This window comes from Panicum virgatum, chromosome 9K (genome assembly GCF_016808335.1).
Source record: "Panicum virgatum strain AP13 chromosome 9K, P.virgatum_v5, whole genome shotgun sequence".
Lineage (NCBI taxonomy): Eukaryota > Viridiplantae > Streptophyta > Magnoliopsida > Poales > Poaceae > Panicum > Panicum virgatum.
The window spans coordinates 41,697,274-41,723,859 of NC_053144.1; the positions used below are offsets into that span (position 1 = coordinate 41,697,274).

The window sequence follows — 26,586 nt, forward strand, 5'->3', positions numbered from 1 at the left end:
CAATTCGTCGAATAGTTTGCGCACACTTCAAGCGGAGAGGGCAACGGGCGCGAGAATGGTGGCACTGGCACCGCACAAGACAACGCATCTGCGTCGGCTGGGACGGGGATCCTTCGCTTTCGTTCTTTAATTCTTTCCGTCGTTAAGTAGTTGTTTCATTTTGTCGCTGTAGCATAAAGTATCAAAAGAAATGATAGCTACTGCCAAGTGCCAACGAACATGAAATAAAAAAAATCGCAGAAAAAGTAAAGTTCTTTAGCTCATCCGGTTGGACGGGAGCAATTCTACAAACGGTACCTACTGCCAAGTGCCTGTGATATTGCAACTATGATGCGTCAGTGCTAAAGCACCTTCAGCAAATTACTTATCGCTCCTCTCAATACTAAAAATATATCCTTAAGTATATAATAGGATGTGCTTAGTATATTACCAATTCCATCGTAAATACTAAAATATTTTTGGTAATCGCCAAAACACACATCTCTTGCTTAAATGTAAAGATTCCACTCTCATCCTATTTTTGAGTAATCTGTTACATCACTGGCTACCAAAAATATAAAAAAAGTTATTGAGAATTGAGAGAGAAAATATATAGGATATGAGAGATAAATAATCTGCTGGAGATCTCTAAAATAATATAGATAATTAATAGCAGCAGAAATAATCTACTTATCCAAGGCTGTTACGCATCGAAATCACTTGTTGCGGACAAACACCTCATGTTGCTGACTGTAGCTGCCTGCGTCCCTCTTCTTCTCTCTTACGGAGCAGCTTCCACCTGTGTAGTTCAGCGCAGCGCATCCTCTTCCCTGTGTAGCATCCACCACAACTGAAGCACCGCGTAGCTGCTGCGATGGCAACGCATCACTGCTCTGTCAGCAAGAAGGCGTTGCTTGGACGAAACAGAGTTTGAGAAGCTCTGGATGGGACTGATTTTCATGGATGGGGTTTATTACGCAAAAGGACCATTAAATTTAAATTCATAACTTCAATTTCCATATTGGATAGGAGATATCAAAGTACAGTGTAGTAGTGTCATGTCCTTATTAATAATACCTCCTCAACCACGGAAGAAGATTAAAAAACAACTGGAAACACCGTAACACGCCTAGTTGCCCCATGCACTTATGCATCATGCAGGAACTAACCCAAGATCTCTCATCTCCTGCGAACACAGTGTTGGTAATGACAATTATTGCAAAAGTCATCCGTTTTAAATCTCACAGGAAACAATCATTGACGTAATGAACTGGATACGAAAGGAAAAATCTAACAAGTTACTGTTTTGTATTGCATATGCATGGGCACGGCACCCATAAGAAGGAAATTGACTTTGTGATTGAGCTATCTAAAAATATTCTATTTGGTTCATATTACATCTGTTTCGAGAACCGATTGCAGCAATATGTTCTATGCAACGAGATGAACAAAACTAGACCCCACTTGCATATGTTATAGCAGTGTTTTGCATTAGTAGCAACTTATATGATGACTTTCTCTTTCTGTAGCAACTTATGTATATATCATATTACTGTAGTAACAACTTACGTGTATAACAACTATTGTTTTTATATCAACTCATATGTATCAGTGTATGATTGATTTATTTGCAGTAACTTGTATCTTATATGTGGGGCAACTCATGTGTACAATAGATTCTATTTTTATGGCAACTTTTACTGACAACTTTTATTTTTATGACAATTATATATATAAATTTATAAGTTTGATACTTACTTTTTTTTTTACTACTTATGTGTATGACATTTTGTATTTGTGGCAACTTATGTTTATAATAGATTACGCTTTTGTGGCAATTTTTTTTGATAATTTATAATTATTTTTTGTGAAATCTTTTGTTTTGTGACAATTTACTGTATAATATATAGCAATTTGTGATTAGTGTAAAATATCTTCAAAATATATACAAGTGAGATCTAGTTTTATTCGGCTCGATGTGTAGGACACAACTGTGGAAACAATAAAAGACGCATACTCCATTCAAAAGTCATGGAGTCGCGCGCTGCCCACGGGAGGTGGCGGCGGCAACAGCGCCCATGGACCGGGCCCCCGGAGAAGGCTACAGCAATGGCGGTCGCGACACCGTCCTGTCCATCGGCAGGCACCGTGCCACCGCGCCGCCGGCACTGCAGCCAATGGGGCCAATGGCACTACCACCGCGCCGCAGGCATCGGGGCCAATGGCACTGCAGCCAAGGCGGCCAGAGGCCCGGCGCGCAGCGGTGTAGCAGGAGGCCGCGCACGACCTGCCCGCGACAAACACTTCAGTTGCGCGGTAGCTGTGGTGACGTTCTGGTGGTGGAAGCACCGTAGCGGATGGGAAAGGGCCAATGAGGAAGAGGACACGGCGGAGCTCAACGAGGGCTCGAATCTGGTGGAAGAAGGCCGGATGACCTCAGCGGTCATGGACAATCCAGGCACCACGAAGCAACCACACAACAATTACGAACATCGAGAAGAGCATCCTCCTCACGAGATCTGCTCACGGTCAGGTTCAAAGCACGAGCACCAATCACGCTGCTAGAGTCTTCCGCCGCTTGAAAGCTTTAATTTCTTGCCGCCAAAAATCGAGCTAACGCTATCCTATCATCCCCGCAGCTCCTGTAGGGACTGAAGTGAATTGGATAGGGGAATTGGCGTTATGGAATGTGCGGTGAAGACGGCAGAGTTCGAATCGGACCGGCGTGTGGCCACGGCGTGGTACGTGGGGCAGATAGAAAGCCGAGGACCCACCGGTCATAGAGTATTGACGGGCCAAAAATCAATGTACCGTAGAAATGATCTGCTCTTTATATATATATATATATATATAGTTATGTTATTGACTATTTGTGAGAGCGAGTTTCAAAAAAACAAAATCTGGACCGGCATGCCAATTTTTCCCGTAGTGGAATTAGAATCATCTGCTTCTATTTATCTTTTCAAGGAGGAATTTGAATCCTTTCTCTATTCAAGGCTTTCTAAAAATCAAACGAATGATCATGCATCTTGTGCAAATTAATAAAACAATAATAGCCTAATTTTTCTTTTAGCTGAAATGATAAAGTTCAAATGTACATGTAACTACTTACTGAACGCACACAAACCACAAAATTAGCATATAATGAAGTTATTGATTGGCATCGCTTGCAAGGAAACGGAGTTTGTCTTGTAAACGAACATTGCTGTATGGCATGCATTAAATTCAGCGATTACCTCATATCTATGAAAGGCCAGTCTCAGTGGGTTTTATGGAGGGTTTTATAACATTAAAATACCATCAATTTTGCTGACATGGCAAGAAAAGAGAATGGTGGAATTTCATGAGATGTGAGGAGAGTTTCATCACCATGAAACTCATCTGACACGGTTATCTAGTTCTCAGTTTAGGTACCTGTGTCCATGAAACTCCCACTGAGACTGGCCTAAGAAAATAAAGAATTTATTCATTGTTGACTTCTGAAAGAAGAATTGCCCAATTACATCAAAAAAGCATTGACTATTTATATCAGAAAAAATGCAGTACTACTGATGACGACGACAGCTTTTTATTTTTTTTTGTTCAGAGGGGAATACATAGTAGTTTATTTTGCAATAACGTGTTTTGCAATCCTCTTGATATCATGGCACTATTTATAGGAGGTGCTTCTGCTGAGAAGTAGGGATGCAATGCTGCTTGAACTCCAACACGTTGGACAACGCTGAAGCTGAAGCTCCCGGTGTGCCATCATGGAAGTTACAGATGAGGAGAGGCCACTGATCCGTCACCTGTCTCCACAGGTGATACTTTGTCTTTCTGAAAACTCTTTCCATGTTAGCTTCTGACTACACAAAATGTTTCTTTCCCACAAAGCACATATGAACTTTAGTCTCGGTATATGAAGGGGGAAAAAGGGACGTCTACTTTTCTTTTTTCAGTGACAACGATATTTAAGCGAACCTTTCTGTGTAACTAGTGTTACAGCTAACTTTAGCAAGGCCATCCTTACTTTGTGTACTACCAATCATTCAGGATGAAGCTTCACAGTATACTAGCGATGGAACTGTGGATATTAACGATCAGCCTGCTCGGAAGCAGAGCACGGGGAATTGGAGAGCATGCTTCATGATTTTAGGTGGGTCCTGCAGATAAGTTCTTCCCACAGCAGAACAGAAGTTACTTCCTAACCTACTGAATTAACCTCTAGATCCTTAAAAACAATGTGCTAGGTACTGAATTCACCGAATGCATGGCCTTCTTTGCAATCGGAAAGAACCTGGTCACCTTCCTCACAGCTGAGCTACATGAGACTAATGTTGATGCTGCGAGGAATGTATCCACCTGGATCGGCAGCTGCTTCCTCACACCGGTTATCGGGGCGTTCTTGGCCGACACATATTGGGTAAGGTACAAGACAATAGTGATCTTCCTCCTGATCTACACCGTTGTAAGTTGCAACAGGAAGATGCTCATTCTGAATTTCTGACAATGTAACCGTGTTCCATCTCCAACATATCTGAATGAATGGTTTGCTCTATCAGGGAATGCTCATCCTGACGGTTTCAGCATCAGTCCCCTTGATCGTGGATGTGCCATCCAACAGCGGAGTCCGCCGTGTCGCCGTGTACCTGGGGCTCTACCTGGTTGCCCTTGGCACGGGTGGCGTCAAGCCCTGCAGCTCCGCCCTCGGTGCCGACCAATTCGACGGCACCGACCCGGTGGAGCGGGCGACCAAAGGGTCCTTCAACTGGTACTACTTCTGCGTCAACATCGGCTCTCTTCTGTCAGGGACCGTGCTCGTTTGGGTGCAGGAGGACATTGGATGGGGCGTCGGGTTCGCGGTCCCGATGGTGCTCATGGTGTCTGGCCTCGCCGTGTTCGTCGCCGGCAGGAAGGTGTATAGGTATAAGAAGCTGGGAGCGAGTCCTCTGACAAGAGCGGCCCAGGTGGTCGTTGCAGCTGTGAGGAACTACCGTGTGGTGTTGCCTGAGGATACTTCGGGCATTGAGCATTCCAGGCAATTCAGGTATGCCTAATTATCTTTAAAAAATTTCAACTCCAACAAATTCTTCACTTTGTTCGTGCGAATTTCAATAATGATCAACATTTATATATTGACTGAATCGGTATGGTGTCATCATCTGCACAAATGTGAAACTTTCCTTTAGATATCTTTGAAAAGATTAGTAAATAACATGGCATCTCTATGCATTTTTTTTTCGCAATCGGCAAGTACTACAGCCATAGTGGCGAAATGGCACGTCACCTGAACAATGTAAAATTGCCAATGAACTCACATCTTGTGAGATCTCCTGTCCAGGTTCTTTGACAAGGCTGCCATTGTGGTGCCCTCGACAGGGGAGAAGGGTACAGCAGCGGCGACGAGCCCATGGAGACTCTGCACGGCGTCCCAGGTGGAGGAGCTGAAGATGCTGCCCGTCTGGGCATCCATGGTGCTCGTCTTCGCCGCCACCGCGCAGATGTCGTCGACGCTCATCGAGCAGGGCGCGGCCATGGACAACCGCGTCGGCCCGTTCGCCGTCCCTCCGGCGTCCCTGGCTACCTTCGACGTCATCAGCGTCATGGTCTGCATCCCCGTCTACGACGCCGTGCTGGTGCCGCTGGCCCGGCGCGCCACCGGCAAGGTCCGCGGCCTGTCGCAGCTGCAGCGGATCGGCGCCGGCCTCGCGCTGTCCGCGGCCGGCATGGCGTACGCGGCGCTGGTGGAGGCGCGGAAGCTGGCGCTCGCGCGGGGCAGCATGCCGGCGATGAACATCATGTGGCAGCCGCCGGCGTTCGCCGTGCTGGGCGCGGGGGAGGCGTTCGCCTCCATCGGCATCCTCGAATTCTTCTACGATGAGTCGCCGGACGGCATGAAGAGCCTCGGCAACGCGTTCGCGCAGCTGGCCATCGCGGCCGGGAGCTACCTCAACTCGGCCGTGCTCGGCGCCGTCGCGGCGACCACGGCGCGCCGCGGGGATCCCGGGTGGATCCCGGAAAATCTGAACCAGGGCCACCTGGACTACTTCTGGATGATGGCTGCTCTTTGCTTGATGAATCTAGCTCAGTTTGCGTATTGTTCAATTAGGTACAGAGGAAAAACAATTTGTTGACACAAGATTGCAGGATCTGTTTGGCACGAACCGATTGCCCGCCTGACAGAAAGTCAGAAATTTGCCCGTTTTCATCTAGGAGGATATCCATCTTTTGGATCATGTTTAGAAGCGAAGGATTGGAATTGGATTTTTTTTGATTTAGTTCGAGTTTGCACTATATATCGTAGGGATTTGGATCTCAAAACTGCATTCCAGAATAGGCCATTAATGTTTTGGTAATGCTTTGCCTCATACGTCCGATGGCAACAAAAAAATTTGAACGAACACGTTGCTCTTCCAGCACCACATATCCTTTGTTGCCTCCCACGTTATTTTCCTAGACAAAATGATAAGCATGTGTCAGCTTCTCTGTACTCTTTCTCACGAGCTTCCATCCTCTAAACAAAATACCCTACACGCAGTTACGTATGGAAATTTTTGTGTCCGAAAACCAGTATAGTTTCTAGATATGAGCTGCTGATATATTACAAGAATTACATATAGCTTGTCATAATTTATGTTTTGTGAAAATTAGTTGAAGATTATAGGTCAAGGTTTTAACTTTGCATAATTAACCTCCTCCCCTCTTTAGGCTATATAATTCTCAGGGTATGATCTTTGATAAGTTCAGCATTTGGCTTTAGGTTCTATACCAAAAGTTTGCCGAAATATCTTCATCACCTCCTCTTTAATACTACCTGATCCAACATCATCGGCATAGGCCGATTTGTGATCGGTGTATTATTAGGTTGAGCAAAGTTCGGTGGTGTAGAATGTCGCAACGAACTTGCTGCCCCATATGGCACATTAGCATTAGGTGATGCATTATAATTAATTCGGCTACGCTGATTAGCCGAATTAGTCACAATAGCACTATTAGTTGGAATTGCCGAACCACCCGTTGTCTTATCGGTATTAGACGTAGACACATCATTACTGACAGACTTCATACCGAGATGTATCTCAATTCAGCTAAAACGATTATCAAACATATTATGCATATTTTGACCAATAAATTCTAACTTATTATTCACATGAGAAGAAACAAGATCATCTATAGCATTAGCTATTTCAGAATTAAGGACATGCTGCTTGTTCTCATCGAAGTTTACCTCAAACTGTGAAGCTTCGAAGGCAGCATCCGTTGTGACCTTTCCTTATCGGTTGATGGAGAAGTGCGAGATGTATTGTTTCATGGCTTCCTCTTCCAGCCTCTGGATCTCCTTCTCTTCTCTTATCTTCTTTTGGATGTCAACAAGAACCTTCTGATGTTTGGCCGAAAGTTATTGAACAGTCGGCCTTTGGATGTTGGCAGCATCAATTTCGCTAGATTTAGAAATACCGGCCATGACAGCCGATTTATTCTTTCTGATCCTCAGCGGAGTCGCCAAAATATGTTAGTGCAGAACTAAGGCCAACACACGAAAGCGCTCGAATGCGCAGCGAGCGACGGCACGACGCAGCGCCAATGCTTAGACCGGTCAGACCGGTCGGGTATACCGGTCAGACCGGTTGTCGCCGGGTAGGCCGGCGGCGAAACCAACGAACGTCGCCCGGGAAGGACTCGTCGAGACAGACGCACGCAGGGTTGTTTTAGGGTCGGCAGACCACCTAGAACGCCCTCAATCGACGTAGAGACGAAGGAGGAACAACAGATAGTAGATGAGAAAAAGCTAGGGCATAGAGAAAAGTAAAAAAAAGATAAAAGTTATATTATTTGATCGATTGGATACCCTAATCGGCTGTGACCCTTTATATTTATAGGGTAGGGTGGACTTATCCCACAAGAAATCTTTTTTACAGATGAAAACCTATGAAATAATTTAATTACACTCGAACTCCTCCTAAACCGGTGAGACCGGTCGACACTACCGATCAGACCGGTCGGCTGCTGCCGAATCAACTACAGCGTCTGACTGGTCAGACCGTTAGGATGCACCGGTCAAACCGGTCGGTACTGTCTAGTGTCAATTTTGGTCGTCAACACATAGCATACATGGAATTAAAGAAGACTGGGTTAGTTGTTACTGAATTGTATAGTCCATTTACAAGAAGTGAGTATGTGAGTTCCTTTTGCACTGTCTGAACTAGTTCCATCGGCCAGTGTAGTAAACCAATCCAAAATCTCCTGATTTACCTACCTTCCAGTTTTCTGGGTCCAGAGTTGAGCTTCGAGTCGATGCCGCGATCGATCGATCACCAGATAAAACACAAGGTCGGGCACGCAGCAAAAAGGTGCTGTGCTCTTGTCATTTGTTGGCATGTCACTGTCCAGCTGCAGACAACACAGGGACCATCATATAGGAAGTGCTTCTGAGAAGTGGGAGTGCAAGCGGCTGCTTATCTCCAAATCCGTTCGACACCATTGCAGCATTGCTGGAGCTCACAGGGTGCCATGGAAGCAGCATCAGATGAGGAGAGGCCACTGATTCCTCATCTGCCCTCACAGGTGATTTTCAAGCACCCTACCATGTTAATATTGTTGTTCACATAGCAGAGTTGAACTTTAGATGGTCAGAAAGACATGGAGTTCTTGTTTACCTGCAATTTTTCCTATGCAAGAAGACATACAGTAACTATGGACAATCAGATATAGTTTCGATACTATTAATCTTTCAGGATGAAGAAGGTTCGCTTTATACTAGCGATGGAACGGTTGATGTTAACAATCAGCCTGCTCTGAAGCGAACCACGGGGAACTGGAGAGCGTGCTTCTTGATCTTAGGTACCTTTTGTTCAGCAGATAAGTTCTTCCAATTGCATAACAGATATCACCATACTGAGGTTTGAACATGTGCTAGGCACCGAATTCGTCGAGTGCTTTGTCTTCTTCGGAGTCGCAAAGAACCTGGTCACCTTCCTCACGGGTGAACTCCACGAGAGCAATGTCGATGCCGCGAAGAGTGTGTCTACCTGGATCGGCACTTGCTTCTTCACACCAGTCATCGGAGCCTTCTTGGCCGACACCTACTGGGGAAAATACTGGACACTAGTAATCTTCCTCTCCATCTACACCATTGTAAGTTGCAATAGGCAAAGTGTAGCAATTACAGTATCTGTAATTTGTGGCCATTTCCATCTGCAACTCTGAATGGACGGTTTTCTTCTGCCAGGGTATGCTAACACTGACAATCTCAGCATCACTACCCCTGCTTATGGACACACCACACAACAATGGCATTCGTCATTTCACGGTGTACTTGGGGCTCTACCTTGTCGCCCTTGGCGAAGGTGGCATTAAGCCCTGCACCTCTGCCCTCGGTGCCGACCAGTTTGATGACGCCGACCCGGTGGAGAAGGTCACCAAGGCCTCCTTCTTCAACTGGTACTACTTCTCCATCAGCATCGGTTCACTGCTGTCCGGGACCGTGCTAGTCTGGGTGCAGGACAATGTTGGGTGGGGAGTGGGGTTCTTGATCCCGACTGTGCTCATGGTGTTTGGGCTCGTCGCTTTCGTCGCCGGTCGGAGGGTGTACAGGTACAAGAAACTGGAAGGGAGTCCTCTGAAAAGAGTCACCCAGGTGATGGTTGCAGCTGTAAGGAACTACAATTTGGGGTTGCCTGAAGACTGTTCTGCTCTGCATGAGGTGCCTTCCCCAACTGGACCAAATTGCAAGATTCAGCATACCCCTCAATTCAGGTACTTCGGCTAGATCCAAGCATATCAAATTATTGTTGGAATTTGGCTGTTCCTCATGTAGTTTTGGTGCTGCCCGTCAGGGCTCGGAACACTGAATCCAGAAAACAGAGTCCTCGCTGAGTAAAATCGTTTCGGAGATATACACAATTTTTTATTTGAGCGAAAACATACGCTAATTTTGTGGCTGAATTCAGAGATATACAAAATTAGTGGCTGAGTTTCCTTCCGAAAATCTTCATCTTCTGCGCTAATTAAGAGTGACATGTCACCTGAACATCGTAAAAATTGGAAATCACCTCACATTTGAACGCGTCTCCTGTGCTCCAGATTGTTTGACAAGGCTGCCATCGTAGCGACATCGTCCGACGAGAAAGGCGTAGAAGTGTCAAAGAACCCATGGAGGCTCTGCACCGTCTCTCAGGTTGAGGAGCTGAAGATGCTGCTCCGGATGTTCCCCGTGTGGGCATCAATGGTGCTGTTCTTCACGGTGACCGCGCAGATGTCGTCAACGTTCATCGAGCAGGGCGCGATGATGGACACCCGCGTCGGTCCGTTATCGGTGCCGCCGGCGTCCCTGGCGACCTTCGACGTCATCAGCGTCATGGTCTGCATCCCGGTCTACGACGCCGTGCTGGTGCCGCTGGCCCGGCGCGCCACGGGCAAGGACCGGGGCCTGTCACAGCGGCAGCGGCTCGGCGTCGGCCTCGCGCTCTCCGTGGTCGCCATGGTGTACGCGGCGCTTGTCGAGGCGAGGCGGCTGTCGCTCGCCCGTAGCGCGGCAGCCGGGCAGCCGCCGATGATGAGCATCATGTGGCAGGCGCCGGCGTTCGCCGTGCTGGGCGCAGGGGAGGTGTTCACGGCCATCGGCATCCTCGAGTTCTTCTACGACCAGTCGCCCGGCGGCATGAAGAGCCTGGGCACTGCGCTTGCGCAGCTCACCATCGCGGCCGGGAACTACCTCAACTCGGCAGTGCTCGGTGCCGTCGCCGCCCTCACGGCGCGTGGAGGGAAGCCCGGGTGGATCCCGGACGACCTGAACGAGGGGCACCTGGACTATTTCTTCTGGTTGATGGCTGCTCTGGGCGTGGTGAATCTGCTGCACTTCGTGCATTGCTCCATGAGATACAGAGGCAATAACAACAACACAGCTTTGTGACAAGCATGCGTCAATCTATGGAATCAAGACAACAAAACATCTGCAGTAATTCCTCCAAGCCCACAAGAATAGTAGAATAGACAAACTGTCATGCATGTGTCCATACATTTTTTAGATAATGGAATAGAATATCCGGCTTCACTCTCCTCATTGAGGGGGGGGATCAGACCAACCTTATTACACTTAGTAGCAACCACACAACGTTCTCACAATTGTTGACAGCCAATTCTGGCAGTTCAGAGGCCGACCGGTCAGACCGGTCTGTCCAGTTGTAATCCGAGTAGGCTTCGTTTTATTTTGGAAATTCTTGTATAAACCGACTTGGAGAGGGGTACGACTTCCCCGGCCTATAAATATAAAGGCTAAGGCCGATTGAGGTATTCCTAATCGAATCAATCAAAATATCGCATTAGTTTTTATCTCTCAAACACTAGTCTTTTCCAACCCTAGATTGCTTTCTTCTTTCGTCTCGACGACGTTTGAAGACATTCTGATTGGCCTGCCGAACTCAGAGCAACCCTAGCCGCGCAAGCTCCGACGGGGTCCCTCCCGAGCTCACGTTTCTAGGTCTTTGCGGTTCTCTGCTCCACACCGGTCAGACCGGTCTGCGGAACCGGTCAGACCGGTCCGCCAGGGCATCGCTGGTTCAGATCATTTTGACGATCTCCTGCGCGTTCTAGCGCATTCGAGTGTGTTGGCGCGATTCTGTGTCAACACACTTTTTGGCGACTCCGCTGGGGAAAGATTAATCTGGTTTTAAAACCGATCTAATCTACTCCTTGAAGAAGATGGGCTCTTCAGAGATCGACAAGGAAAACATCATCACGGCTACAATGGAGGAGCTCACCGAAGAGGAGCGCAAGGCCTACCTTCTTGTGGAGGAGCACGTCAAGGCACAATTCTTGAAGGGCTTCAAGAAGAATCGTGGTGGCCTCGTCAAGAGGGTGGAGGTGTTCGTACTACCATCTCTCAAGCTTAGCAAGGATAAGATTGAGGAGATCCCCAATATAAGCTTCTCTCCCTCTGATATGTTTGATAGAATGTCATCCATGATGGATCAAAAGATTATTGCTGCACAATCTGTTGCGGGTGACGTTTTAATTAAATTGAGTAGTGATGTTGACCCGCTTAATGGTAAACAACCCATGTCAGATCCTAACTTATCAGATCCGAGTTCAGCTACCCTTGAGTTCACACCTGAACCATTCTATGGTATGCCGCCGAACTCGTTCCCAGGTCAAATCCCACCACTGTCGACCGTGCACACTGCACCTGCCGGACCGGTCCCACAGACCGGTCAGACCGGTACGACCGGCCAGACCAGTACGACCGGTCAGACAGGTTATCAGACCAATCAGACCGGTTACTCATTACCATCGCCGACGCCTCTCGAGACAATTCCAGGTTCGGATGCCCCTAGCCGAACTAATGAGTTGTCACTGTATACGCCATCTCGCACTACTACTGTAGCGGGAGGGTCACGAGGATCTGGACCTAACCAAGGACCGATCCCGACTTCTTCACAGACGATGGCGCATGGAAATTCTAATGCACACCATTTTTCTGAGTTTTATACCAGCCAGCAATATCAGGCCAATCTCCTTAAGTTCAAAGAAGATCTGGAAATGCGATTAAAAGTAAGCTTTGGGTGGATATGGGTACTACGCGTTTGTATCAAAAACCTTATCCCGCTGAGTTTGATTTTACCCCTTTTCCTGCTGGTTGGAGTATTCCTGAGTTTACTAAATTTAATGGTGATGATTCTCGTATGACTTGGGAACACGTTAGTCAATATGTCTTGCAGTTGGGAGAAGCCGGTTTCAATGATGCTTTGCGTGTGCGTTTATTTTCTTTATCTTTGACTAGAATGGCTTTCTCTTGGTTTTCCTCGCTTGCTCCTAATTCTATTCGCAATTGGGCTCAGTTGGAGCATAAGTTTCATGATCACTTCTTTAGCGGGGAGACCGAAGCGAAATTGTTGGACTTAACATCGATTAAGCAAGGACGTGATGAATCTTCATCAGATTATTTCAAAAGATTTAAAGAAATTAAAAATCGGTGTTTTAGTTTGACGATTTCTAAAAAAGATTTGGCGGATTTGGCATTTAATGGTTTACATTCTTACTTGAAAGTGAAACTCGAGGGCTTTGGATATCATACCGTGAATTTCTTGCAAGTCAAAGTCATGGGTTTAGAGTTTAAACTTAAAAACGCCAAAGATACCTTCAAGCTTCATCGGTCCAACACGCATATTCTTGATCATGATTCAGATAGTTCGGATGATGATAGCAAGGAGGTATACGCTGCTGAATTTGTTTGGCCATCAAAGGCCAAACCCGGTTCAGTTCCGTCTCTCAAGCCGATTCAAAAGAATCGGCAAGAGGAGCTGAAATTTACTTTTGATGTTTCTAAATGTGATCGGATTTTTGATGAATTACTTAAAAACGGTAACATCCGATTGTCACATGCTATTCCATCTCCCGATGAGCTCAAACGACATGCATATTGTAAGTGGCATAACTCTACATCTCATGCTACTAATGATTGTAATGTTTTCCGTCGATAGGTACAATCGGCCATTAATGAAGGACGATTGGTACTTTCTGAGATGCAAATTGACAAAGCTCTTTTCCCTATTCATACGCTGGAATTGAATAATCCAAAGGTGCTCATTTGGCCGGAACAAGCCGAAAGAGCTAAGGGGAAGAAAGTTGTCATCAGTGATCCAAGACCGATGGATACAAGTGACAAAATCCTTGCCCGGAAAGTCATCAAGGAGAAGACTGATGATGGTAAGGATACTCTGAAGATCATAGTCAGAGATCCCAGACTCGGAGGGGCAAGGAAGCTCTCCACCAGAAAATCGGTCTGCTGATCAAGCACGACCGGTTAGACCGGTGTCTCCGACCGGTCAGACCGGTCCGACCAGTCAGACCGGTTCCTCCAGCCGGTCAGACCGCTCTGGTGACCGTCCCCGGACTTTCAAGCTGAAGCGTCCGGAAGTGGGTACTTGGAAGACCAACGAGGTGAAGGTGCAGGGAAGAACTGCTAATCAGAAGCCCACCTTCAAACCGTTGTTGAACAAGTACACAAAGGCCGTTTAAAACGATCGGCCGCTAAAAAAGAGACCGCGATCACCACCGCGTCAAGACCGTCCAGTGTCCCCAAGGAGGGAATCCAGCAGGCGCAGGGGTGATATTGTCACATTATATCCTCCCCAGATGTGTGCTACCATGCCATGGGTGCCTCCGGCTTCAAATGCGACAAATCCGGCATGGGAGCATGGGGCGGTATGCATGTAGTGCTTTCCGATGCCTTATCCTCCACATTATCAAATAGAAAGCTCCAGAGTAACCATGCATGACCGATTGGGGCCACGCCAATCTGGTCCAGTGCTGCAGGATGCACTGGTCAGACCGGTCGCCATGGACCGGTCAAACCGATCTCACCAGAGGCCGGACCAGGCTCCTGCTCCAATGTTTGAGTATCGCGTCAAGGGGCAGAAGCCTGTTGTTGATCCAGAGAAGTCTAAAGCCGATGTTATTCAAATCGATGAAATCAAAGTGCCCATAAAAGACACGGGCAAAAAGCCGATGGATATTGAAGAATCGGCTGATGTTCCTTCACAAAAGCCGCTCATAGCTAATGATCATGAGGCCGGTAGCAGCAAAAGCGCAGCGGACAAGTACCATCAGCCTAGGTAGTGCCCTTCAGGTTTAACTCATACACAGAAGAGGAAATTGCAGTGCCTTCGCAACAAAGAAAAGAAGAAGCAGGAGAAAGAGAAGATGAGGGATGAGGACTTCAACAGATATAGGTCCATGTTCCCTCAGAGCAAGGTTTGGAAGGTCAAGATAGCTGATCAGCCAGCCAGACCGGTCAGACCGCCGCAGCCGACCAGTCAGACCGGTAGAGCCTACTGCAGAGCCAACAGCCGAATCGGCACTGCCCGTTTCGGTTACTTCTATAGACGAAGCACTAGCAGTTCCTCTGATAGCAGAAGACGAGGAATTGGTGGATTATGAAGCGTCTCCAGAGCGTACCAACTTGGAGATTAATGTGGTGCACTTGTCTTCGGATTACTTCGTGGTTCTGGAAGAGGATTTGGCTCATCTCCAGTTTGGGCCCCATGAAGCTGTGTTCCAGAAGCCAAGCGAGAAGGACAACCATCTGAAGGCTCTTTACCTGAGGGGACACATCAACGGGAAGCCGGTGACTCACATGCTAGTGGATGGTGGGGCCATTGTAAATTTTATGCCCTACTCGCTGTACAAGAAGCTCGGTGGCCAAGACGAGGACTTGATCAAAACAAACATGATGGTCAGTGGTGTTGGAGGGAGCGAGCCCCTTAGCGCCAAGGGAGTTGCTTCCATGGAGCTCACCATTGGGAGCAAGACGCTTGCTTCGGCTTTCTTCGTCTCGGAGGTGCAAGGTAACTACAATTTGATTCTTGGGAGGGATTAGATTCATGCAAATCAGTGCATTCCTTCTACCTTGCATCAGTTTCTTGTTCAGTGGATCGGCGATGAGGTTGAGATTGTCCATGGGGACACTTCATCTTTTGTTGCTTTAGCCGATTCGGATTCTATTAGTGCACACGACAACATCAAGTGTTTATCGGGCGTGGATCTGTCCGATTATGATTTGATTAGTTGCACTAAGGATGGTTTTGTTTCTGCTATACTAAAGCCGATGGATAATCGGCTAAATCATTTAATGTAAATCAGATGAGTAAAACAGAACCTCCAGAAGCGACCGGTCAGACCGCTTGTGCCGACCGGTCAGACCGGTCCAGTCCCGTTCGGTGCACAGAGCCGACCGGTCAGACCAGACACCCCGACCGGTCAGACCGGTCCAACACAAAGAGGTTACAGCAGAGGCTAGATCAGTATCGAGCGCATACGAACGATATGTGTGGAGCCATTGAAGATTCTTATGATCTAGACAAGCTGGGCCAAGGGTTTGGATCGGCCGATCCTTTAGAAAAGGTAGACATTGGTGATGGAACTATCCCTAGGCCGACCTTTGTAAACAAAAATTTATCGGCTGAATATAAAGCTGATTTGGTTAATTTATTGAAGGAATATGTTGATTGCTTTGCTTGGGAGTACCATGAAATGCCCGGTTTAAGTCGTGATCTTGTTGAGCATCGTTTACCGATTAAAGCCGGTTTTAGACCTTATAAACAACAGTTTAGGCGTTTCAATCCCATTATTTATGACCGAATTAAAATTGAAATTAATCGATTACTTGATGCTGGATTTATTCGGTCTTGTCGTTATGCTGATTGGATCTCTAATATTGTGCCCGTTGAGAAAAAGGATTCGGGGAAATTAGAGTTTGCATTGATTTTAGAGATCTTAATAAAGCTACTCCCAAGGATGAATATCCTATGCCTATAGCCGATATGTTGATCAATGAGGCTTCCGGACATCGTGTCATTAGTTTTCTTGATGGTAACGCCGGTTACAATCAAATATTCATGGCCGAAGAAGATATATCTAAAATGGCCTTTAGATGTCCAGGATTTGTCGGCTTGTTTGAGTGGGTTGTTATGACTTTTGATTTGAAAATGCGGGTGCTACTTATCAAAGAGCTATGAATTTAATTTTCCATGATTTGCTTGGTGTCATCTTGGAGGTGTACATTGATGATATTGTCATTAAATCGGCCGGTTTGGATCATCATTTAGCCGATTTGAGACTTGCTCTTGAGAGGATGCGCCGATATGGTTTGGAGATGAATCCACTCAAATGTGCTTTTGGTGTATCGACTGGAAAGTTTCTTGGCTTCATTGTTCATGAGAAGGGAATAGAGGTTGATCCTAAAAGAATTGAAGCCATGAGGAAGGTTGAAGCCCCTACATGCAAGAAGGATTTACAGAAGTTCTTGGGCAAGGTAAATTTCTTGAGAATGTTTATATCTAACTTGTCCGGGAAGATCAATGTTTTACTCCTATTCTTCGGTTAAAAGATGAAACCGAATTTACTGGGAGGGGCAAAACAGCAAGAAACAATTGAGAAGATCAAGATTTATTTGTCTTCGCCACCCGTACTCAAAGCACCTAGGAGAGGAGTACCTTTCAGACTTTATGTGGCTGCTGAAGACAAGGTTATTGGGGCTGTTTTGACTCAAAAAACCAAAGGGAAGGAGTATATCATTACATATTTAAGTCGACACTTATTGATGCAGAGACGAGGTATACATTTATTGAGAAGTTGTGTTTATCTCTTTATTATGCTTGTACCAAATTAAGGCATTATCTACTATCTAGTACTTGCATAGTGTAGGATCAAGAACACCGACTAGAGGGGGGTGAATATGCGGTTTAAAATCTAAAACCAACAACACTAGAGAAATTTAATTAGTAACAAAGGAAAGCCCTATGTCATGCTACTACTATCTCTAAATGGGTTTGCAACCTAGGGTGACAAGATACAAATCAAGCTCTAGTAAAATAAATTGCTCAAAGTAAAAACAAGAATTAAAGTGAGCAAGAGAGGTAACCAAGCTTGACACACGAATTTATCCCGTGGTGTCGATGACTTGCCGGTCACCCCTAATCCACGTTGAGGTGGATTCCAAGAATCAACCGCTCCTCTATCAAGAACCTCTTGATCTTGAGCCGGCTTGAATCAACGAACCGCTCCACACCTCGATTCCACTAGAGTTGCTCTTCACCACTCCGGTGAGGTGAGCACAAGACCTCTCACAACCAAAATCGGGGCTCCTCAACAATCTCCTTGGAGGAGCTCCATGAAATCCTCTTCTCCAAGCCGTCTAGGGAGCGGCAACTCCCAAGAGTAACAAGTCGATGACGCTTGCTTGAAGTTTCCCTAGTGCCACAAAGCTCAAACTCTTGACGTAATGTACTAGGAAGCCCTCACACTCTCAAGAATGCAATGTCTAAGTAAGTGTGTGTGAGAGAGGGATGCCTTAGCTCTATAGTGTCAAGTATGCAGTCCAAATGGCCAAGAGAGAGACCCAATGGCCGGGCATTGGGTATATATAGACATCCCCTCAAAAACTAGCTGTTACACTCTTTTCTGCGAAGTCGCGGACCGTTCACTGTTGAAAAACCAGACCATCCGCCGTTATAAGCCAGTGAGTCAGAGTGCATTTAATGCGTGTCAGAACTAGCCATTACAGCCCTGGCGGACCGTCCACGCCCCAGGGGCGGACCGTCTTCAGTTAAGTGTTCCACACCACCAGAGACGAACATTGTCTCTGGTACAACTTTGAAACTAGCCGGCGGACCGTCCGCGCCCCAGGAGCGGACCGTCCGCCGTTCATCCTTAAAATCCACTAGAGACAATAATGTCCGCCGTTCATCCTTAAAATCCACCGGTGGACTGTCCGCAGCACATATCATAAGCCCAACCAGAGAAAAAAGCCTCTCTGGTACATTTTGAGTTAGAGCGGCGGACCGTCCGCCCACCTGGGCCGGGCTGTCCCCCAGTCACATCTAATTTCCACCAGAGCCAAACATGCTCTCTGGTATGGGTGCGGACCGTCCGCGCTCCAGGGAGTGAACTGTCCGCGCTTGTGCAGTCAGCTCTCAAACTTGTTCTTTTTCAAATCTTGTCAAAGCATCGTTAGCCCTCATGCATGCACCTAGACATTTTGAGCAAAATGGCACTAAAGACCCATCAAGCACGAGTACACAACCCCTCTTGATAGTACGACTATCTATCCAACAAATCCGGTCACTTTTCATCCACTAAACGCCTTGTGACCGGTAAAATACAAAAGCCCTATTTTATACCTTTGTCTTGAGCCCGAGCTTTGCATATCATCTCCAAACTTCACACGTTCACAACCAAATCCCTTTCATCTATGGATCAACCTATGTTCATTATCTCGAATGAAATTGTTAATTCACAAATCGTTGTCATTAATTACCAAAACTCGAATTAGGGGCCTAGATGCTTTCACATAGTAGTATGTCAAACTGATGTGATCAAACATATGTTACAAAAACAGATTTTGGGTGGTAGAATCGGCAAGTGGGCTTATGCTTTGGTTGAATATGATTTGGCTTGTGAACCTTTAAAATCTATTAGAGGCCAAATTGTAGCGGATTTTATTGTTGAGCATCGGATTAATGACAAGCATGATCTAGAAGTCGGCTATATTACTTGCACACCATGGAAGTTGTACTTTGATGGATCGGTTTGTGATGATGGTCAAGGGATTGGTGCTGTTCTTATTTCTCCGAATGGTGATGTTTTTGAATTTTCAAACCGATTGGAAGAAGAGTGCACAAATAACCACGTTGAATATGAGGCTCTTCTATTTGGCTTGGAATTCTTGCAATCCATGGGCGTGAAGCATGTTGAAGCCTTTGGAGATTCTATTTTGGTGGTGCAGCAAGTATCTAAGGTATGCCAGTGCTAAAATGGTTCTCTAAATGCATATCTTGATAAATGCCTCAATATTATTGTAGCGAAAATGACCTCTAATGCCATATTTCAATATAATGTTTTGGCGATTGATGACACACACAATACTTGGACTAATATATGTGTTAAGATGATCATTATTAGGCTTATAGGTCCAATGGATGAAAAGATACAAAACCCCGAAGAAATCAGGTCGAAAGGACCAAGACAGAGGTAATCTGCACTCACCGGTTAAACCGGCATGAGCCAAATTACACTCACCAGTGCAATGAGCTCAGAGAAGACTAAGTTAGCAGAGTGCACCGGATGAACCGACGATGAAGATATTGAATACGTCGGTGCAATGGCAGAAGAAGACCAAGGAAAATGCATACATCGGTTGAACCGATGATGCACCGGTCAATTACGTCGGTGTAGTTGTCTATAGAGTTGGTTTTTCAGTTGATCAGAGGACAACTACATTCACCAGTTGAACCGACGCTACATCGGTTAATTGCCCGTACAAGTTACGGCTAGTATTTTAGTCGGGCAGATTACATTCATCGGTTGAACCGACGATGGCTATTGGGGGAGCGTCGGATTAACCAGTGTTAAGTACTTTTCAGGCAGCTTTTTTCCAATGGCTATATTTGCTGGTGCTGCCTATATATACCCCATGGCCGGTTGTCACACTTGGTTGGAAGCCTTAAGAGCTGAAGAAAGTGCTGCCCAAGCAAAGATCCATTAGCAACCATCCTAGAAGTGCTTAGTGTCATATCTAGCTTGTGAGAAGCTTCGAGAGAGTGCTTTGTGCACTTCTATAGGCTTAGTTCTTGAGAGAGGTAGCTTAAGAGAAGTCTTGCCGAGGCAAGCAAAGCATTCCCGTCGACGACCCTCCGACTTGGTGTGGAGCGGTGCCGACACTTTGTATGGGGGAAGAGGAGACCCCCTCCTTGGTGGAGAAGCTCCGTAGTGGATTTCGGCCGGGTGACCGAGAGAGACGGTGGTGGTGCACGAGACTCGGTGTCTTGTGGGCACTTGCCTTTGCTTGCCGGTGCGCCTTGGTGGCCTAGTGCAAGACGGTGATCGGAAGAGCCTCGGTGTCCCGTGGACGTAGGCGTTTGAGCCGAACCACTTTACATGACCGTGTCTACTCGGGAGTTTACATCCCTTTTGCACTTACCTCTTTACTTACCACATTACGTTTCCACACTTACTCTATCTTGCGTGCCTTTACTTTCCTAGTTAGTTTGATTAGGATTGGCTATAGGTTGCAAGTCTTTTGAGGTAAGTAGAGAGTAGCATAGATAAACCTTAGTCATAACTGGCATGTGTAGGACATGTTAAGTTTATCTTATGCAAGTAGATTGAGCCCTAAGTTAGAAAGCGAATTAGCGACCCTATTCACCCCCTCCCCCTCTAGGGTCGGACACCCCGGTGATCCCTACAATTGGTATCAGAGCTTGGTCTCACACCTCTTACGAGGATTAGCCAATTCCATTGGTAAATTTGTGAGAAAGCTCGTAGGAGACCCGTCGACTTCACCGTCGAGTGAGTATCATGTCTGGGGAAGGGAAGAGTACCGATAGATCTCTGTTTTTCGATGGCACGGGATTTCCTTGATGGAAAGTGCTTATGCAAGCACATCTCCAAGCCCGTGGGCTTGATGTTTGGCGTGTCACTGAATTAGAGAAGAAAAATGAGACTAAGGCCGAGAGACAATATGATGCCATTGCAAAATCAATTCTATTATCTTCTCTATATGATAGTGTGTTTAATTGTGTATTTGCTAATGAAAATGCTCATAAGCTATGGAAGCAAATTGTCGAGAATCATGAGGGCACAAAGGATGTTGCCAATCAAAAATATCATGTTCTCGGCGAGGAGCTAAGTAGCTTTATGCAACTTCCCAATGAAAATGCTAAAGACATGTATTCACGATTAAATACTCTTGTCAATGAAATCAATGCCTTAGGTCTCAATCAAGTTAAAGATGAAGAAATTAACCGCAAGATCCTCCGAAGCCTTCGCAAGCCCGATTATGACATCATCAACGCTCTCTTACAAAAAGAAGATTTGGTCAAGATTACACCCAACCAAGTCATCAATCAAATCATCGCCCATGAGTATAGTATGGGGATGACAAAGAAGAAGGAGCAAGAATCCACCTCTTCTTCAAGCCACGAGAGTCTCACCGCCAAGCACTCATGCAAGCACCAACCAAGGCGGCAAGACTCATCAAGCTCAAGTGAACAAGAAGAAGCGGATGAGGAAGATAGTGATGATGAATCAAGTTCAATTGATGAAGAATATCCAAGGGCCGTGCTATACCATCACCGCAAGATTGCCGAGCATGTATATGAGCTCTATGAGCTTGGGTACAAAATTCTCATTAGAGGGAGTGCGGTGGGGATGGAGAAGATGGTGAAGAAAAAGAACAAATCAAGATCTCAAGCTCTCTCCGCCATCTATAAGCCCAAGAAAAGTGGTGAAAGCTCAAGTCACAAGAAAAATTCCAAGAGCTCCACCACCCATCGCCCTCGGAGATCATCACCACCTCCCATGTGTCTCATGGTACAAGGTAATAATGATGTAAGTGATGACTCCTCCTCCAACGATGAATCCGATGTTGAAACTGATGAAATTAGTGAGATGATGACACTTCTTCATAATCAACAAGAACATCTCACTAAACAAAATAAAGAAATCAAAGCTCTCAAGGCTAAAGAAAAACTTCATGCTTCATTTTTCTCAGGATATGAGAACTTGCTAAACAAATTCAATTTGTTAGACAATGAGCATAAAGAACTTAAAATAAAATATGAGAGCTTTGACTCTAAAAGTGAATCATCGTCGGATAAATCATTTCCTTGCAATATTCTTTGTACAACACCTATCATCAAGGTAGATGTGTCTACCTCTTGTGATCTAACCCCTTGCAATGAGGATGTGATTGTAGAAACATGTGATGATCTCATTGCTAAGGAAAATGATGAGCTCAAACAAGAGGTAGAAAGGCTATATATGGACTTGAGGCGGTTCAAAGGAAAGTACACTCAAGAGCAAGCCCAACCTTCGCAAGATAACACCTCCGCGGGCGTGAAGAAGCTTGAGAAAGGAGAAACCGTGACTTGCTTCAAGTGTTACAAAGAAGGCCACAAGTCCTACCAATGCAAGGAGAAAGAGGGCAAAGCAAAGGGCAAAGAAAATGGCAAGCCCAAGAACTTGAACAAGAGCAAGAAGGGCCACAAGAAGGCTAGGAGATCAAGAAAAACACATTTCCAAACTTGAAGGCGTCATACATGTACACCAAGCCCACCCACAAGAACAAGCAAAAGAGCAACCACTACATACTTGAAAAGAAGAAGAATGGCAAGGTGGTAGCTCATGTCATGGGGTGGAGAACATATGGATGGAACCAGCCTATTTGGGTGCCCAAGGATATTATTCATACCATGGATGGCTCTTAAAAGGTTTGGATCCCTAAAACTTAGGCACCAAACAAGCATCACGGGGAATTTGGAGGCTTGGCAAGGTTTGGGATGCATGAGTAGGGATGCATCATGCAAAGTTGAATTAAAGCCAAGTTGTGGATTAAAGATTAGTGACCCAAATTTCACTCCACTACATATGAGGTAATGAGCAAGGTAAAAAGATGATCTCAATTTCATTTGATATCCTTCATGCATCATTGTAGCTCAATGCCTCTCTAGGAATGCATGATCTTATCTTTACTATTGGTATCTTTCATTTGATATGCTTTCCTAGAAATTTCATATGGTAGGTTGTCTATGCTTTATCATATCTTGTTGCAACCTACATAAGCTTAATTGTTTCTCTCACATGGCATATGTCTTCCATAGCATATCTTGCAATTTGATATCCCTCATATTCGTGGTAAAAATGCTTTTGATATCAATTGCTTACTTATGGTGCCATGATTAGCAAGTTATAAAGTTAAATCCCTACTATGTGTAATACAAGTGCATACATTTGTGAGTGATTCAAACACTAATGCACACATTTAGAGGGAGCTAACTCTATAGCTTGTGTTTATGTGACTAATAAGCTTTACAAGTACTATTTGTTGTAGTCACCTAGAGCTATCTCCATGAGTTCAAATTTCCTTTGAACACTACCCCTACAAGTCACAATTGGCATCACAATTGGTGTCAAGATAGGAGGTGCCACAAGCTTTGAAAAAGGGGGAGCTTGTTCAAACAAAGGGAGATATGCCAAATCTAGTTGGTGTAACACTCTATCACTAGTAAATTTCTTTTGCTACTAATGCTCCTTGTTGCTAGTGGTTATGAAGCTTTTAGGTGTTTGATGACAAAGGGGGAGAAATGTACCCTAAAAGCAAGCAAATAGTCTGGAGTAAATGATGCCATTAGCAAGGGGGAGGAATGGAAAATGCAATGCAAAAGGATGCATGGTGATAGGGGGAGGTACTTAGTCAATATGGGGGAGAAGTGCAATTTGATGATCCCATGGACTAAGGTACAAAATTTTTTCATTGCTCATATGGTTCAAACCACACAATTGTCTTACATTGGCCACAAGCCATTGTTTCACAATTGCTATCAAGCCAGAAGTTGGACTAATTAAATGCCGGTAGCTTTTAAAATGAGCATTGAAATGTCATCCGAGTAAGCTTAGTAGTTTCTATCTTTTCAAATTAGTATCAATTTCATATTCTTGCAATTCATCTTGCTTGCTTTGGTTGTGTTGTCATCAATCACCAAAAAGGGGGGAGATTGTAGCGAAAATGGCCTCTCATGCCATATTTCAATATAATGTTTTAGCGATTGATGACACACACAACACTTGGACTAATATATGTGTTAAGATGATCATTATCAAGCTTATAGGTCCAAGGGATGAAAAGATACAAAACCCCAAAGAAATCAGGTCGAAAGGACCAAGACAGAGGTAATCTGCACTCTCCGGTTAAACCGGCGTGAGGCAAATTACACTCACCGGTGCAATGGGTTCAGAGAAGACTCAGTTAGCAGAGTGTACCGGATGAACCGACGATGAAGATATTGAATACATCGGTGCAATGGCAGAAGAAGACCAAGGAAAATGCATACATCGATTGAACCGATGATGCACCAGTCAATTACGTTGGTGTAGTTGTCCAGAGAGTTGGTTTTTCAGTTGATCAGAGGACAACTACGTTGACCGGTTGAACCGACGCTACATCGGTTAATTGCCTGTACAAGTAACGGCTAGTATTTCAGTCGGGCAGATTACATTCACCGGTTGAACCGACGATGGCTATTGGGGGAGTGTCGGATTAACCGGTGTTAGGTACTTTTCAGGCAGCTTTTCTCCAATGGCTATATTTGCTTGTGCTGCCTATATATACCCCCTTGGCCGGTTGTCACACATGGTTGGAAGCCTTAAGAGCTGAAGAAAGTGCTGCCCAAGCAAAGATCCATCACCAACCCTCTGACTTTGTGTGGAGCGGTGCCGACACTTTGTACGGGGGAAGAGGAGACCCCCTCCTTGGTTGAGAAGCTCCGTAGTGGATTTCGGCCGGGTGACCAAGAGAGACGGTGGCGGTATACGAGACTCGGTGTCTTGTGGGCACTTGCCTTTGCTTGCCATTGCGCCTTGGTGGCCAAGTGCAAGACGGTGATCGGAAGAGCCTCGGTATCCCGTGGACGTAGGCGTTTGAGCCGAACCACGTTACATGACCATGTCTACTTGGGAGTTTGCATCCCTCTTGCACTTACCTCTTTACTTACCGCATTACGTTTCCGTACTTACTCTATCTTGCATGCCTTTACTTTCCTAGTTAGTTTGATTAGGATTGGCTATTGGTTGCAAGTCTTTTGGGGTAAGTAGAGAGTAGCATAGACAAACCTTAGTCATAACTAGCATGTGTAGGACGTGTTAGGTTTATCTTATGCAAGTAGATTGAGCCATAAATTAGAAAGCGAATTAGCGACCCTATTCACCCCCTCCCCCTCTGTTGGCGCTCCTTAAGTACCCATTTTATCCCTTGTTTATCCTTGATAATGGCATGAATTTAATATCAAAATCACTAACCGTCGTAACCCCGGCCTAATTATTGGTCATTTTCACATTTGCACATATATTTTGGAGGAACTTCGTTTTTGCAGGTTTTTGGCCTATTTTGGAGCATGAAATGATGAGGCCCGTGATCGAGTGCTAACACGGAGAAAGACGAAGGCCAAAGCCCAAAGGAAGGACCAAAGCCCATGTTGATTCGAAGCCCATTCATGAACATCCATCCTCCAAGAGAGCCCAAACGACCAAGCCCACGAAGATGAGATCAAGATACTTCGGGATTAAGCAAAGCAAATGAAGATTTAAGGAAGGATTCCCTATCCTATCCTTTCCTCGAAGATATCTCCAAGATAACGACGTCCAAAGAGGTGCAATCGTGAAGGACATAAAATCTAGAAGATGCGAGGGGTCTACACGCGAAAGAGGAGACCGAGGCGGTCCCAAAAGAGGGTAGGCCGGCCGGCCTAGGCCCATGAGGCCGGCCGGCCTAGTCCATTTCCGAGGCAGTTCGGCCTCCTCTTCGACCGGTGGCTTCCTCAGCTTATAAATAGCTCGCACCTTATTCAACTCGTGGAATCAATCCACCCAGAACTCGACGAAAACCTAGGGCCAACGCCAGAGGGAGACGACGGCCACCGCAAGTCTTCGAAGGTACCTAGGAGATGGCTTAGGCAACCCCTAGCCACCATGGCCTCCCTGCGAGGTTGTGCCATGGTGGAGTTCAGTAGTCATCCCCAACATTTGTAGGGGTATGTACACACACGATGGTGATATCAATCTACTCTTTATTCTAGTTGTCTCGACTTTGGACTACTTCAATGCATGCTTTCTTTCTCATATGTGATGCATCCATATGTTCATAGTAAGATTAGATCTATTTGTGGTTATTAGTCTATATCTTGCGAATACGTTGAGGTAGCGTGTTTTAGCTAGTTGGTTGATTACCCGGTGTGGTGACAGCAAGGCGGAGGGAAAAGGTCTAGCGACGACATGATGTGGAATAGGATCGATGGCGAGTACCATGGGAGTCGTTGCGCGGCCACCAAGAGGATGAGCTTCGAGTAAGAGCACTTGGTGGGCATTTGGTGTAAAGCTTTGGGAAACCTTAGGCGTCGACACGCACCTCGCACCGGTGACCTTGGGAAAGTAGGCCGCTTGCGAGCCGCCTTTCTGAGAGATGATTTCGTGTACCTTTAGTTGAGATGCAATCTATGTTTTGATCACCTTTTTGACTAGAACTGTACCTAGAGACGATAGGCCCTAGCTCCTTGGTTGTGTTATCTCATCTACGGTTGT

The 26,586-nt window shown here is 45.8% G+C and overlaps 2 protein-coding genes across 4 annotated transcripts; both read left to right on the forward strand.

Annotated features, from left to right (window-relative positions):
* The first annotated feature begins 3,570 nt into the window (after positions 1-3,570).
* Positions 3,571-6,236, forward strand: LOC120651455 (protein NRT1/ PTR FAMILY 8.3-like). Of its 3 annotated transcripts, none has more exons than XM_039928933.1 (5): positions 3,571-3,779; positions 4,012-4,114; positions 4,209-4,381; positions 4,521-5,005; positions 5,300-6,236. In XM_039928933.1, the coding sequence occupies exons 1-5, from the start codon at positions 3,729-3,731 to the stop codon at positions 6,090-6,092; spliced, it is 1,605 nt and encodes a 534-aa protein (XP_039784867.1). In that variant the 5' UTR covers positions 3,571-3,728; the 3' UTR covers positions 6,093-6,236. The 3 variants fall into 3 exon arrangements, with proteins under 3 accessions (XP_039784867.1, XP_039784868.1, XP_039784866.1); XM_039928934.1 differs by having other exon boundaries at positions 3,574-3,779; positions 4,209-4,426; positions 5,338-5,985; XM_039928932.1 differs by having other exon boundaries at positions 3,577-3,779; positions 4,209-4,426.
* Positions 6,237-8,370: 2,134 nt separating this feature from the next.
* LOC120651456 (protein NRT1/ PTR FAMILY 8.3-like) lies at positions 8,371-11,262 on the forward strand. Its single transcript, XM_039928935.1, has 5 exons — positions 8,371-8,523; positions 8,694-8,799; positions 8,876-9,093; positions 9,188-9,714; positions 10,042-11,262. The coding sequence occupies exons 1-5, from the start codon at positions 8,470-8,472 to the stop codon at positions 10,868-10,870; spliced, it is 1,734 nt and encodes a 577-aa protein (XP_039784869.1). The 5' UTR covers positions 8,371-8,469; the 3' UTR covers positions 10,871-11,262.
* The last annotated feature ends 15,324 nt before the right edge of the window (positions 11,263-26,586 follow it).